Source organism: Panthera pardus, unplaced genomic scaffold (assembly GCF_024362965.1).
Source record: "Panthera pardus isolate Hobbes unplaced genomic scaffold, ASM2436296v1 HiC_scaffold_6, whole genome shotgun sequence".
Classification (NCBI taxonomy): Eukaryota; Metazoa; Chordata; class Mammalia; order Carnivora; family Felidae; genus Panthera; species Panthera pardus.
The window spans coordinates 69,346,373-69,362,068 of NW_026526991.1; the positions used below are offsets into that span (position 1 = coordinate 69,346,373).

A 15,696-nucleotide genomic window follows, 5' to 3' on the forward strand; every position below is an offset into this window, starting at 1 on the left:
GAGAGAGAGAATCCAAAAAACAGACTTAACTATAAAGAACAAACTGATGGTTACCAGAGGGAAGGTGAGTGGGAGAATGGATATTAAGAGTATACTTATCATGATGAGCATTGAATAATGCATAGAATTGTTGAATCACTATATTATATACCTGTAAATAATATAACACTATATATTAACTACACTGAAATTTAAAAAAAAAAAGGCCACCTAGCTATTTAAGGTGGTCATAGGAAATTTTTGGGAATTGTTTACTCAATCAGACCTAGTTCTAAAGAATCTTCTGATGCCTTCTTAAATACTTCTATTTATATTTACTTGTCTCATAGATATCTGATGTCTGTTGTCCAGAGTCTTAAATATTTCTGCATAATCACCATCTTGACAGATGACTAAAATGATTCCAGACAAACACAGGATAATACCACACTAATGCTCCATCTAAAAATCCTATCTCTATAAACCATAGCTTTAAATAGAATCAACAACTGTGGTAAGATCTAGAAAATCTTTGATTATCTCTTCTAGAGCTCTGGATGAATGAGAAAAAGGGAGAATTGAGAATTTAAAGTTTCCACAAGCTTTATCTAAAGTGACTATTCTATAACCATGGGAACAAGTAGCCACCTGAATCAGTTTTAACCCTATTCAATAGAAAAACAATAACTCCTCTTAGTGAATGCACTTTTGCAAGTCAACCAAATATTATCAGCAACCTGCAGCTAAAAGTCAGCTAGTCAGGGACAAATTCACCCCAAAAGTATAACAGACCTAAAGTGTCAAGAAATCAACCACTATCTTACCCTAGTAATGATGCTACCGCAACTAAAGATGATGTGAACACCCTTATAACTTCAAAGTCCACCAGTCCATGAATTCCTGTTTTCCACCAGTACAATCATTTGGCCACCATCTTTGTTTCCTCCATTGGCCAGGAATAATTATAGCACGTATAGAAGCCCTTATCAAATTCACCCAGCAAACCTTAAATGATGGCTAACAAAGCCTGTCCTTAACTGAACACTGAAATGTTTTTAATGAGAAAAACTGTCTTCCAAAATAGAATGGCCTTGGACATTACTAATGCCTTGTAATAGGCACCTATGCCATTATCCAAAGTGCTGTGTGCCCATACCTGATGAGTATACTAATGTGTCATCTTTATTAAATCATATGAGGATACAAGTGAACTCCTTGAGTGATCCAACCCATAGCCTAAGGGACTTAGCAATCAATGGTTTGGATCATGGGACTCTTGGTGGAAAAAAATGTTACTTAATTTGGGAATCCTTATCATGATCCGTGTTTTCTCTTGCATGTGCCTCTACTGATGTTGTGATATCGGCCTACAGTTACCACAGAGAGCTACAATGGCTATCCAGTGCAGCCAGATAGCCACCAGACAACTCACTTCCATGTTAGTGAAACCTGCTGACTGCTCAAGACACACCATGGAAGAGGAAGGTACGTAAGACTATAAGAGCCAGTCAAGAGTTGGTGTTCTGGAGGAGGTAACTGAATGTGAATGATTGCCAGTTGACCATAGAACTAAACACTGGGCATGGGCAATCAGAGGCTCCTCACCCCCACCCACCCCCACCCCCTGTGCTTGGAGTATATACTTTCCCCACTGTTCCCATTGTGGAAGGTGTTTTCAAGGACATGGCCTTCAGAGATCAATGTATTGAGAATATCTGGATAGTATAACATGACTGAACCCAGTTAAAGACTCTATATAAACTTTTAAAATTTGGTGGATGGATGCAGAGATCTACTGGTCTTGTGGCCACCTGAGAGAAATCTCGTATGGTATGCCTTGGCTTATCCAACCTGCCACTGCCCTATATGGAGTGGTCTCTTTCTTAGGTCTCTCCTTGCCCTTCTTGTTCTGGGGGCCAGTTTCAGATTTCACTCAGGAAGCTCCTGAGGTTGGTTGTGCTTAGGTTAAAAGAAAGAAGTGTAGTTGGACCAGAGGTGTTGGATTGGGGCTGGGGAAGATGTGTAGATGAAATGATGGGGAGAGTGAAATATATGCATGAGCCTGAAAACAAGAGAGAATATTTGAGTGACATAAGGAGGGTCACTTGAGAGTTACACCACGCAATTTAAATGGTCGGCTGTCAAGCAATGCTTACTTCAGAAGCTTTGTAATATTACTCTACTTTCCAGATAAATCAAAGCTGGGAAACTCAATAGAGAACAGGGGGGCTAGGAAAGAAAAAAAAAAACCTCTGGGGATTAATTTTATTTGCCTAAAATGCTTATTACATTTTACATGAGACAAATCCTCGCCAGAGAAATGACACTTTAAAGCAAGGAGGCTGACACGTCTAAATTTGGTTCAGAGAGTCTGGGTTCATAGCCTCAGAGCAGTTTCATAAGGGATTAACTTCTCTGTGTGTACTTCATACTTTTGGCAGTAAATGCAAAAAAAAACACTTAATGTTCGTGTGAAGGGACTATTTTGGTTGTAAACATTGGGGAACAGGACAAAATTCACAGTGCGATGTGGATGTGTGTCCTCCCTTTTGTCCAAAGCAGTGATTGAGGGCAAACCAGAAAACTGTAGGATTTCAATATGAATGAGGGGCACCTGTAGCTGTGGGGACACTGAGACAATGAGGGACAGTCGAAAAGACTACCGCTCAGCAACATCCAGAGTAATTTCCTCAAAATCATTCAGTAGTCTCCCATTCCACTTTGGGCCAAGCAGTACAAGTGGAAAAGTGGTTAGAAATGATCAACGAGCAAGGAATGCCAAAGAAGTTGAATAGCCTGGAAAGAAACTGGGAAGTCTCCCAGTTACAGAAGAGAGTCAGTAAAATAGAGCTTGAAGGTAGCATGCAGGGCACGGAGATGAACAATGCCTGAGGCATGGCAAAATAATACACAAAAAGCCCACAGAGCCAGCCAGAAAAGACATGTGCAGGAAAAGGAGGACAATGAGAGCATGAGTCCTGCCAGATCAAAACTGAAACATATTTATAAATGTCTTTCAGAGGTAAGCCAGAGTTTTAGAATTTATTTTGAAGACCCAAGAGTATTTGGGGATGGGGCGGGGCAGAGGGAATGGGAGAATACTTAAGAAAGTACATTACTGTATAGAATTTAATTGAGTAATTATTGTTGAATTGGTTGAATGTACCTCTTAACATATTCCTGTGCATTTTAAAAAATATTTTTTTCTCTAATTTAAGGATTAAGATGTAATCTGCCTCAAGTTCTGAGTCGTGAGTGGGTGTTGAGCAGTGGAGAGATTCTACATAGTTAGCGGTTCTTGGGAAATAATTTATTTCTCCCTGAGTAACCCTGCACCAGCCAGATTTCCAGTGGTTACTAAGAAGGCTACAAGGATATTCTTGAATCTCCTCCTTTCAGTTGAGAACAGAACTAATTCCTCACAATTACATCTTCTCTTCAAAAATGTCTGATTGTTGGAGTAGGTGCTCAGAGGTGCCAGTGAGGTCAGCAATCCAGAGTGCATATTACCTGGGCTACAAGTTTCTCTCTCCACCAAGCACAGAGACTCTCCTGCCCCAAGGGAGAATTCAACTGATCATAGAGGAATTAGGGAAGCTTCTTTAGATTCCACTACAAAATTCTACTTCTTAGAATAAGCATGTGTGTTTAAAAGAAAAAATATTTACCTGCTTATTATTTATAGGGTTGGAGGAGTTGCACTAAATGGATTCACATATAACAGGGCCATCAAAATAAACACAAAAGATCTAAAGTGAACTGAAGGTGGAGATAACAGAAGTACAGGCTAAGAGAGTTACTGCAATTAAATTCTAAAATTAGCTCAACTTCTTGGCATTCAAAACATATCAGGAAACACAATGGGCTATATATTTCCCATGGTCTGATAAAACCAAGCACGCTGGTTCTGACGGAGACAAGACTTCCTCACACTCTAAATTTACAGTTATCTTCTAGACGGCTCTATATTCTCCTGCTTCTCTCCAAGGTCATGCCACAAACCCAGCCCAAAGTCCCAGGATCTCTTTCCTGAATTACTTGTACGTCTCTAGTCAGCACCTTCTCCAGATCCTGGCACAGCCTCCATACCACAGTAGTGGTCCTTTGAAATGCAAATATGAGATCACATTTGCATTTTAAATTGCATTTTAATTGAAATTATATCTCAATTTAAAATTGAGGTATAATTGACATATAGAATTGTATTAGTTTTAGGTGTATAGCATATGATTTGATATATACAGTAAAATGATTACCACAATACGTTTAAGTTGACATCCATCACCACATATAGTTACATTTTTTTTTCTTGTGCACACATGTCATTGATTCAAAGGCAAAATCCAAAATCCTGTGCGCTACCTATAAGACACAGTCTGGCCCCAGCCTTCTTCTTCAGACCAGTGACAAACAGGTCTACCCATACAAATAGTTCTAAGCCCATGCTTTGCTTAGCAGCCTCCGACTCCACCCCGCCCCCTCTTTAATAGCTAACTCACACTCTGTTACTTTATACCTCGCTAGCCCATAGGTCTCATCCGTCTGACGCTGAAGGCATGTGATTTTGTGTTGATGCTTTTTTTTTTTTTTGGACTAGATCTCAGCACAGACCAAAGTGCTTCTTCAAGGAATGAAACACTGCAGCAAAATGGCCTGAGCCTATTAGGCTTTCTCAACGATTAAGTTCTTTTTCATAAGTTATCAGGAGCTTCAAATAGCTAATTAAGCAGATTAAGAGGTTTAGAGCCATCCCCATAGCCCCATGACCAAGTATGAAGGCAAATGTCAGAATGAGTTCTACGACACATTTAAACATTTATGTGTAAGCCCATACAGAAACAGTCCTATAATATGTTTATAAACTCAATGATGTCCATCTCTCAGCCCTTTCAAGTTCACATCCAGTGTGAAAGATTCACTTCAGGAAATGTGACAGCGTTCAAGTCCCAGGATGCTGCTAAGATCATAGTTGGATTTAGGCAAGGAGTTCTCTAAATCAGTGACTGAGCACAGGGCTGGGTGAGAATTAAGCCTTGGGCTCCATTCTGCATAAGAATGCGGAATTCTGCTCACTTGGTTTTAGGCCTGGAACACTTCCTTACCAAGAGGTAAAGAGCCCACACAGCTTGTGCTGGGCTTACCACCTCTCTTTGCTCCATCAAACACACTTTTATCTCCAGCCTCGTTTCTCTTACCTTATAATATTTTCATGTCTTTTTTTTTTTTACCCTATTAACTCCCTTAAGCTTTCCCCGTTTCTTCAACTTGTCTCTCTCTACTTTCTTACCTTCTATATCCATCTTCAATCATGCACAAACTGATGTCTACTTCTTTTGCTTCCCTTGAAAAGGCTTTTGCCCAAGTCACTAAGAATCAAATTACTATTTTTTCAATCTGAGGCATTTACAGAGTTAGTATATTAATTAAGGTAGGTGGGATAGGCTGTGGAGACCAACTCCTAAATCTTAATGGCATTACCCAATAAGTGTTTATTTTTTGCTTATGTCATGATCTGCTTATGTAAATATTCATCTTTGTGTGCCTTCTCTGTGGTGATTCAGGGACATAGGCTGCTTTCATCTTGTGGTTCCATCATGCCCTAGGGACGTCTTCATCCCCTGGACCTCTGCATCTGGGAGCTGAAGAACAAAGAGTGGAGGACTGTGTGAATCCTTAGGGGACAGAATGGGAGGAGAACTATATTGCTTCTCCTCTTATTCCGACCATACACAGTCTGAAAGGCAGACTGGGAAATGCACTGGAGCTGTCTGTCCAGTTGGAAAAAGAAACTGCTGGACAAAACCAGCAGTTATTCTTAACCAACATCTGTCATTCCTCCTTTTTGAAACTTTCTCTCCCTTGACTTCCAAGGCTCCATTCTCTCTTCTGGTTTCAGTTTTCAAATCTTCACTGCTCATTTTCAGTCTCCTTCAAGACTCTTCTTTCTTTTATCCATCCCCTTAACATTGATATTCCCCAGCCTTTGTCTCTTGGCTTATTTTTCTTCTCACTATACCATTCCCCCTTGGATGTTCTCACAACCAGAACATCTATCTCCATCATTCTGTTCACACGTCCATGTAAAACCTGCTCTTCATCTTATAAGTCCCCATCCTGATGAATTAGGTCTACTCAGTCATTAAACCAGAAAACTAGAAGTGATCCTACATTCTCCCCTTTTCCTCTATAAGCAAGGTTTCTCAACCACCACACTATTGACATTTCAGGCTGGGTAATCCTTTGTTGTTGTCCTGTGAATTGTAGGATGTTTAGCAGCATCCTTGGCTTCCTGCTAGTAGGTGCCAGTGTCTAACTGCCCCATCCTCTCATCAAGTTATGGCAGCCAACAGTATGCCCAGACATTGCCAAATGTCTCTTGAGTAGGAAGGAATCACCTCCAGTTGAGAACTGCATCATCCGTTCCTATAGATTCAACCTTTGTAATATTTATCCTCTCCATTTTGTTTTCTTGCCATTAATTCTATAAATTCCACATCATTTTGTGTCTGGATTTCTCCAGTTGTCTCCTATCTATGGCAAGTTGGGTGAACCAACAGTTCCTCTTGACTCGAGTCTGCATTGTCATAGAACAACAGGATACTGATTTCTTAGCCTCCCTTGCATGGCCAGGTGACACCATTTAGCATGGCAAATAGGTCTGTGAAGAGACTGGAGTTGAATTTAAAGGTTCTAAGGCTTTGGGGTGCCTGGGTGGCTCAGTTGGTTGAGCGTCCAGCTTTGCCTCAGGGCATGATCTCACAGTTTGTGGGTTCGAGCCCGCATCAGGCTCTGTGCTGACTCCTTGATCAGAGCCTGGAGCCTGCTTCAGATTCTGTGTCTCCTTCTCTCTGTTCCCCTCCCCTGCTCACGCTTTGTCTCACTCTGTTTCTCAAAAATAAATAAATGTAAAAAAAAATTTTTTTAAAGGTTCTAAGGCTTTGGAATCATCCGGCTTAGATAGTATCTTAACCTTATCACTCTGGTGGTGGTGTTGTTTTAGGAAAGTTACTTAAATTTTCTGTGCCCCATCAGTAATACTGGAATAAAAACAGTACCAAGCTTATAGAATTATTATGAAGTTTACAAGTTAATATGGACAAACTGTTTAGTGTATAATTGGCCAAATGTAAACACTGAATAAATGATGGCTATGATTTAGGACTGGCAGGGATGATGTAATTTCTCTTTTCCTTGCTAATCTCAAAGGTTACTACTTCAGAGCCCATCCCTAACTTTTAAGACTCAGTTTACAGGAATCTTACTCTGGAGATTTTCTCTCACTTTTCCTTCTAAATTACAATCCCTTTCTCAGATATTACTTGTTTTTCTCCCCACTAAGCTGTGAACCCCTACAAAGCAAGGACCAGACTTTTCTCTATATATTCCCAGGACCACCAAAAGTGCTCCATAAATATGAAATGTTCAGGAAAAGTTTGTTGACTAAATCAGTAAGTGAACAAATATTAGTAACATACACCAACCTTGCAAATAACTTTCCTTCCGTTTGGCAGCAGGTAGGGAGGGTGGATTTCTAGAAAGCTTTGGACATCCTTAGAGTAAATGAAACACAAATCAACCAGGTGAATTTTTAAAAGGAAATTTATCTTACTAGCCTGGCAACTCTGTCTAGCTTTTAAGTAAATTGAAACTAGGAACCATATTATTATTGTTAGGATACAGAGGAAAACTAAACATGTAACTCCAAACCTTTCACAATCTTTTAAAAATCTTATTTTAAATAAATTCACCTGAATTTGCACAGGAGTGTAGCAATGGGAATTGTTAATCGACAGAGAAGTCACCGTTTTAAAATTCCATTGATACAATTTCTAAAATGAGGAGCTTTAAATTGCCTTGTGGTTAAAGGAACTTTTAACTACACACACACACACACACACACACACACACACACACACACACACCCTTTTTTCTTCTGCCCAGTCTCTAGCAGGCTGTTAATAAACTGGAAACTACCCAGATTTCTAGGGGGATAAGAGAGCAACTGTAATCCTAAATAATCCAGTGTTCTCATCCTGGGCTCTGTGGAGGAGGACCCGACCATGTTTGGTTAGGAAAAGTTGGTGGTGGCTTTTCTTGCCGGGTTTTGGACCCAAATATTTAACCACCTCCAACTAAGATCCCTTTCTCTAGATCAAAATTTATCGGAACATTTCTTCTGGAGTGATTCCTAAATGATCTTAAAAAAGCGATTGGAAACGAACTACTAGAACCTCTGAAATTTCTTAAAAGGTCTCCAAGAAAAACTCACTTTCTTTGCCTTAAGAAAGGGGAACACATCGCATATGCAACCTACTCTTTAAAACTTTGCATCTATCTGCGGGACCACAACAGTCCCAGTAACACTCGCGACTCTATTTGATGACTACAGTCCTTCAAGCCTCTAGTGCCTGTTAGCTTCCCCAGGATGCCCGTCGGTTCCTGAAAGTGACATCAACACTGGAGAGCCGGGGGTTGCCCAACAGGTGGTCTGCCGAACGGTCTCCAGAAGAGAGTGCCGCCCGCCCCCGGGCGCACCGCCCTGGCGCTCCGTGGGCCTGCGTGGGCTCCAGAGCTAGGGCTCCCGCCGCCGGGAGGGGATGAGCGCGGCCGGTTCACGTCGCCTCCACGCCCACCTTCCCGCTACGCGTCCCCTCCCTTTGCCAAAGCTCAGACTCTGGGGCCGCCCTTATTGTTGGCCGCGTCTGTCACTTTGTGGGCCGGGTGACATGAATGGATGGGCTGGACACACCTTCCAGCCTTCTGAGAGAGAGAGAGAGAGAGAGAGAGAGAGAGAGAGAGAGAGAGAGAGAGAGAGAAACCGACCATCCGGATCTGCATAGGGAGCGGGAGGGACTCCCCGGCGCCCCCAGAGCTTGCGCCGCGGGCCAGAGACACGCACAGCTTCCCCCTCCCACATTCACTCCTCCCATCCTTTAAGAAAACGCCCAACCCAAAAAAATAATATCGCTCCAAGCCTGCCGGCGTCCTCGGTGCCCTCTCCTCCTTCCCGGGCTCAGCGCGCTCCGGTTCCGCGGGAGGCTGCGGCAGGAAGCAGCGGCGGGAGGGAGCGGCGCGGGCCCGGTGCGGCGCGCGGAGCTGGAGGCGGGCGCGCAGGCGGCCCGCGGGCGTCGCACTATGCTCCCCAGCGCCGTGGCGGCCCACGCCGGCGCGTACTGGGACGTGGTGGCGTCCTCCGCGCTCCTCAACTTCCCCGCGGCTCCGGGCTTTGGCAACTTGGGAAAGAGTTTCCTGATCGAGAACTTGCTGCGGGCTGGGGGTGCCCCGCCGCACGCGCTGCAGCCACCCCCGCACCACGGCCCGGCGTCCGCTCTAGTGGCCGCCGCCGCCGCCACGGCAGCCGGCGCGCAGGTCCGGCCCCTGCCGGCCAGCCCCGTTCCCCTCAAGCTGTGCCCCGCGGCCGAACCGGTCAGCCCCGGCGGAGCGCCGTACGGCACGCGTTGGGCTTTCCAAGTGCTCAGCCCCTCGGCCGACGGCGCCAGGCTGCCGGGCCGGGCTCCGGGGGATCGAGACTCTACCTTCCAGCCGTCAGCCCCAGGTGAGCCAGCTTTTTTCCTCCCCAGCCGCGCCCGGCGCCTCCGACCCGGCAGGTCCGGGATCCGAGCTCCCGGGGGTGCGCGCTGCGCCAAGGGAGCCCTGGCCCCAGCGCGCCCGGATCCGCTCCGGCCTGGGACCTTCCTCGAGCGTCTCGAGCTTTATTGGGGATGCCACTTCGCGGGTACATAGGGTACAGCCACTAACTGTGACACCCCCTCCACCCCTATCCCATACCACCAGCTTCCTCTCTGTTTCAACAAGTGGTAGGGCTGCCTTGATTTTCAGGCCTTTCTGGAGAAACCCTGAATGCCCCACATTGGGTTAGCGGGAAAGAGCAGCCCTAGTCCCGAGATCTCTGGGTTCGCTGGACCAGTTTCACCCGTCTTGTTCCCAAGTTCAGCGTTTCTGCTCGCCGCCTCCAGCCCTGGAGGCCGCGGGACACCAGCTCCCTGGGCAGTTCCCGCGGCCCGCTTCGGGGGCTTTGCTCCTGCGTCTGCAGCGAAGGCCCGGGCCGTTCAAGAGCGCTCGCAAAGATTTTTGGAAGAAGAGTTGCGCAAACTTTTGGCTTTCTCCGCTCTTAGTATTTGGGATCACGGAGGCGCAAGGAAATCAAGGACGACTTTTTCTTCGTGCTGAGCTGAAACAGCTGAATTGGCACCTGGAATAGGAAGTTCACCAATAAATGGGAAATTATCAAAAGAAAGGCAATTTTGGTTTAATTTTCGCATAAAACCTAAGTGGTGTGATTGGGCAGAGGATGTGGACGGGTTAATCACATTTTAGCTAAAGCGTATGGAGGGGCAGCCGAAATGTGCGGTGAAAAAAAGGGGAAGCCTTTTGGAAACTCAGAAGCTGAGATCTAGTTGGATTATTATTAATTTTTTTTGGCTGCGTCCTTAGGCGATCTTAACTCATTCTTTTAATCCCGATGGGTTTGTCCAGAATGACTAATAGACGCTTTTTCAGCAGATTCCATTGTCCCAGCAAACTGCCAGATCAAATTTATTGCTAATGGCTGTATAGAACTTAACATGTTTAGAACCTGTCCTGGTCTTTCAGCTTGAAATGGTTATTAACAGAATGGAACAAATATAATTATATGAGTGGTCTCATTCACACAGTGTAAAACCTAAGGAACCTGGGAAGCCTTTTGCATCTAGGGAAAGGAAAGAATAACTGTTAAAGGCAGAGTTTATGTTCCTTGGTAATTTGGGCCACTCTCTTATTTTTGAAGTGTTTGGAAAATTAGAAACGTATAAAGCCGGTTCACCTAGACAAGAGTTAGTAAATAATGCTGTGTCACAAAAAAATAACATTTTCAAACAAAAAAATGGTGATTTGCATAACTTTTAGTGGTTTGGCATTGTGTTCATAGAAGTTATTTTTAAGGATTCTTAAATTGCCCCTGATCCTGATTGGCTACTCAACCAGAGAAAGTTACTTAGTTTTCCCCTTTGTAGATTTTACAGGTTAAATTCAAATAAACCAAATGCAAATCAAAGGCAGATATTTTAATAACTGAACAAGAGGTTTGTGTATCTGTTTCATTCAAAATATTGCAATTATTGGGTAAAGGGTCTCCTAACTACAAAAAATTTTCAAGGATGTATTAACTCTTGTACACTTATTAAAGTGTCAGAATACAAAAATGTTTTTTTTTTTTGGAATAGTTAAGAGAATATGAGAATTTATATTTCCCTTTGAAGTATTCTAATACAGTTTAAGCACATATTTATTCCTGGTGTTTTATTGAGCCCTCATTGAAGATTTGAGATTCTCCTAGGTTGATTTTCCTCTGAACAAATAACCGTTTATTTAAAAAAATAGTCTTATAAGGGGTGTGTTTAATTTTTGAATCTACAAAAGTATCTTAAGAAAATTAAAACTCTCTATATTTGTGCCCACAAATATGCTGCTTAAAACCAGCATTTACATTCATTTATCTTTGTAATTTGACACAGAATGTCATTTTCTGAACATTGCCCTAGTTTTATTTAAGTGACAGATTTTTGTCCTACCAAATGTTGTGGGAATTCATTGCTGCTGTGTAGAATTATGAAGTTTTAATGAGTGCTGACAAGGTTACTATCACCTGAAAATTAACTGACTGACGACATAGTGATTGATGTTCTATAGAGAGTATAGAAGAGCTACTGTTTTTGAAAAGATAACAGTATTTCCTTATATTTCTTTCTGAGATGTCAGTGAACAACCACTGCTAATCCTTTGGACCCTTACTTAGGAGTGGATCACAAAATGGGATTTTTAATCATTTCAGCATATTGAGTACTCACTTTTTTCCCAGTCTTGTTGAGTGTACCAAACTAAATGTTGAATGAGAAAACCCCAGACTTCCTTTTACTGGTGCCTTGGTGAAATACAGAGCCCTTTAACTTGGGGATTTATGCCACTGCATGCATTTCTGCTTCATTATCTTTGTTACCGATTTTTAATGATGCCATCTATTTCATTTGTTCAGGAAGTGCTTACCGAGTATCTCCCATGTGTCAGGCTCTGTTCTAGACCATTGGGATCGTCACTGCACAAAACGGATGACTGTCTCTGCCCCTGTGGCATTCCATGTTTGGATTGCTGTATGGCTTTCCAAGCATTTTCATAGCTGTTCGCTGCTTTAATTTTCATAGAGGCCAGTTTTTTTCTACAATGATTACTTCACTTGCTAATTTTGTTTTTGTCAGAAGTTAACAGTGGAAACATCTGTGGACTTGTGAAGGAGAAAAAAAAAAAAATGTCCCAAACCTTCGTATTCCTTATGCGAGTCTTTCATTGAATATCAGAAGCTAGTGATAACTGATTACGTGTATCACAATAATACATCAGATTGTGATTTTGTATGTGAGTCCATAAGGAAAGAAATTGCCCTTCCTGTTTGTCTTGCTGTGGATCTGCAAGGTGATGACAGTTAAGCAATAACACAGATTTTATAGGTAATAAATGAGAGGATAGCTGTCAGTTCTTCATCCCTGGAAACTAGCAAGTCTTTGAATATTTACAGTAGGAAAAAGACTCTCCATAGCTATATGTTGTCAGGTTGTTTATATATAAAACAGTTGGGGATATATATATATATATATATATATATATATATATATATATTGTAGTTTAAAAACTCTAGAAATCAAAGGGTATTTCTCAAGGCTGGAGAGGGGCACAGTGCAATAGAAGGTAGTAGATAGAAGATAGATCCAGGGTTGAGTCCTTAGATCTGTTATAGTTTATTAGGGGAAACCAGGAGGTTCTGCAAGTAAATTAGAATCATCAGAGATCCTTCCTGAAAAGTTTATTAATGTCATTATTGGGTGAATATTGTGCTAGATTACAATATTTATGTTTATATATATAAAAGAGCTTTGAAATGTAAAAAGCTGAAAATTTTACATTTCTCTTGGTTATGTCACCAGTTTTATTCAAAATACGTGGAGTCTTGCCTTTTAATAACATTTGCTATTTAAACATTTTAAAAATATTTGACATAAAGGTAATTTTCTGAATGTAACTTATTGATTGTTGAAGCTACTCCTTTTAAGGGTTAGAAAGCACATGTTTCTTCTGGATAGGTGAGTTCTTTTTTTTTTTTTTTTATTTTTTAGGTAATTTTATCAGGTAAGTTGTACTGTGTAGTACAGAAATGGAACCAGATCCGTAGCATTTTTCTGGCCCCTTGTTAGGATTGCTTCTTACCATTAAAACTTAATGTACATCCTCGTTTCCTTGCCCATCTCCCAGTTCCAGATACTCTTTATGTGTTAATCCATGACTCTGTCTTAAACTAATTGCACTTATGTTTTATCTAGTCCAACTTGAAGACTTTGTGATCTGACTTATTAAGCCAGAGTTTCTCACTTATTTTTGCTACCACTTTGCTTTAGATTTGTTTTGGTAGATTAAAATCACAGCATCTCGAATGTTGGTGATGCTGACCCAGAATCAGGACAGAGAATGGAAAATCCGGCAAAGGTGGTTCCTTCCTCAGGCCGTCACCTCAACCACTGCTTTGGTGGAATTTGTAGATAATACTGAACCATGTTATTACTACGTGTGCATATTTTTTGTATCTTCTTAACATGCCTTTGGATTTATATGAACATATTAATATAAACATATTAACATTTAATAACTTTACATAGTTCATGAGAATCAGCTCAAGTTAATGAACTCCTTCAGATTCAAGGAGAAATTCTTGCAGTGAAGAGAATAGGACTAATAGTTCCTTCCCTTCTAGTAATGACTCAGTTACCATCCTTACAGAATAACACCTGGGCTGGAGCAATTTATATGCATTGAATTTGCCCCTGACTTTAGTACTTATCCCACCCCAACCCCTGACATGTGCTTCTTTACTCCACTTAGGCAACAAGAAATGTCAATCTGTTAACAGGTATTGAAGCTGTTGAGGTTTAATAATAAAATAGGAGTAAATCCAGCAGGCAAGTAGGAACATTTTAGAACTTTCCCCTTACCTCTTATTGACTTAAGGGAGTTGAGGATTATTTTAAGAGGCACAATGGTTTGGGGCGCCTGGGTGGCTCAGTCAGTTAAGCAGTTAAGAGTCAGACTTTTGATTTCGGTTCAGGTCATGATCTCATGGGGTTCAGGGGTTCCAGCCCCGCTACTTGGGATTCTCTCTCTCTCTCTCTCTCTCTCTCTCTGCTCCTCCCCAACTCCCTTGCTGTCAAGGGTGCATTCTCTCTCTCTCTTTCTCTCTCAAAAATAAATAAATGAACAAGAGAAAAGAGCACAGTAGTTTGAATGCCCAGACAATTGTATACACATTTGTGTATAAATAAACATAGGATTCAGAGAGTTCAGGGTTACATGCCAGAAGCCAAAGGATGCCATATGTTGTGGGCAGTTTAAAAGAATTGTTGACAATGATTTTATCCACATTTGTTTGCCATGAATGTGCCTCATACATTGGAACCAAAGCTGTGCATGAGACTCTATTATATCCCTGTTGGAGTGTGCCACCTTCTTCCTGTTCTTGTGCCCACCAGAAGAAAGTCTCCTTTGCTGTAAGACCTCATTTTATGCTTAGGTTTGTTGCCGAACAATGATAGAAATGGTAGCAATTTTAAAGTAAGGGAAGTAGCACAGGAAATAGATGTGCTTGTAAAATACTTTGAGATTCTTTGCTATGCAAGTTTTTACAGAAGTGAAATGTTCTTATCTTTAACATATTTAAATAAATGTGTCCTTATGTTGGGGGGGATAAATATTTCATTTACACCACACTCAACCTATTTTCCACCACCCTATTTCTGTTGTTACTCTTTATAACTTTAGAATACATCTTACTATGTCTTTCAAGGGGTCTTGCTTTGTAGCTCTTAATACAGTGTTTGTCTACTTAATCTTGGATTAACAGAGGCTCCAAATAAGGTGTTTTCCTAATTACAGTGATTTTTTTTTTCACAGTGAAGGTACACAGTTTTTAAGTCTGTTAAATAAGTTTTCATTCAACTACACCTGGAGTCTATCGGGAATAAAAAGGCAAATTGGAAAAAGAAACAACATGATTTTTATCTGGGAATGCTTGTTAGAATCCTTATTTAAGACTTCATTAGATCATGCTTCTATTTTATACTCTCTTACTAAGAAATTGGATTTTTGCCTTAATGTATAATACGCTTACCAGACCCTTGTATATTTTATTCCAAAGTATTTTATTTTACTTTCAGTAATGTTTCCACTTTTAATGAAATCTCTCCCTTTTATTCTTTTTAGCCTCCAGTCAGTACTTGATTTGGCAATGCAGAGTGATTCATCACTTTATATAAAGTTACCATAACTGATTTCATTTTTAATAGCATTATTCATTTTGTCAACCTGCTATTAGTTGGGAATATTTCAGGGGCACATTTTTGTGAGTTATATGAACAGTAAACTGAAGGCACTAAAATTCTCTCTGAAGTCAAAGATCAAAAAGCCTCTAAAGTTTTTAGACTTTTGTTTTAGAACCAAAGCATCTGGGAAAAGGAAAGAAAGAAAATTCACATCTTTTTCTGTATATTACTGAATACTTAATTGCCTCCTTGTTTATCAGTATCCCAAAGATGAACCAGGTTTCTAACGTTTCTTTTACGTGTTCAGGCACTTTGCCACAACAACCTCAATTTTATTAATTCTAAGTGGCTGTCAGAA

The 15,696-nt window shown here is 41.3% G+C and overlaps 1 protein-coding gene and 1 long non-coding RNA gene across 2 annotated transcripts in view; one reads left to right on the forward strand and one right to left on the reverse strand.

Moving 5' to 3' along the window:
* The window catches only part of LOC109249000 (uncharacterized), a 56,595-nt gene extending 48,104 nt beyond the window's left edge, over positions 1-8,491 (reverse strand). Inside the window, exon 1 of the long non-coding RNA XR_002072398.2 lies at positions 7,461-8,491. This is a non-coding gene — a long non-coding RNA (uncharacterized LOC109249000). The remainder of the gene's footprint in view (positions 1-7,460) is intronic.
* Positions 8,492-9,001: 510 nt separating this feature from the next.
* Positions 9,002-15,696, forward strand: part of DBX2 (developing brain homeobox 2) — a 35,158-nt gene continuing 28,463 nt past the window's right edge. Inside the window, exon 1 of the mRNA XM_019419110.2 lies at positions 9,002-9,535. Coding sequence (XP_019274655.1) covers positions 9,115-9,535 — 421 coding nt within the window. The 5' untranslated portion in view covers positions 9,002-9,114. The remainder of the gene's footprint in view (positions 9,536-15,696) is intronic.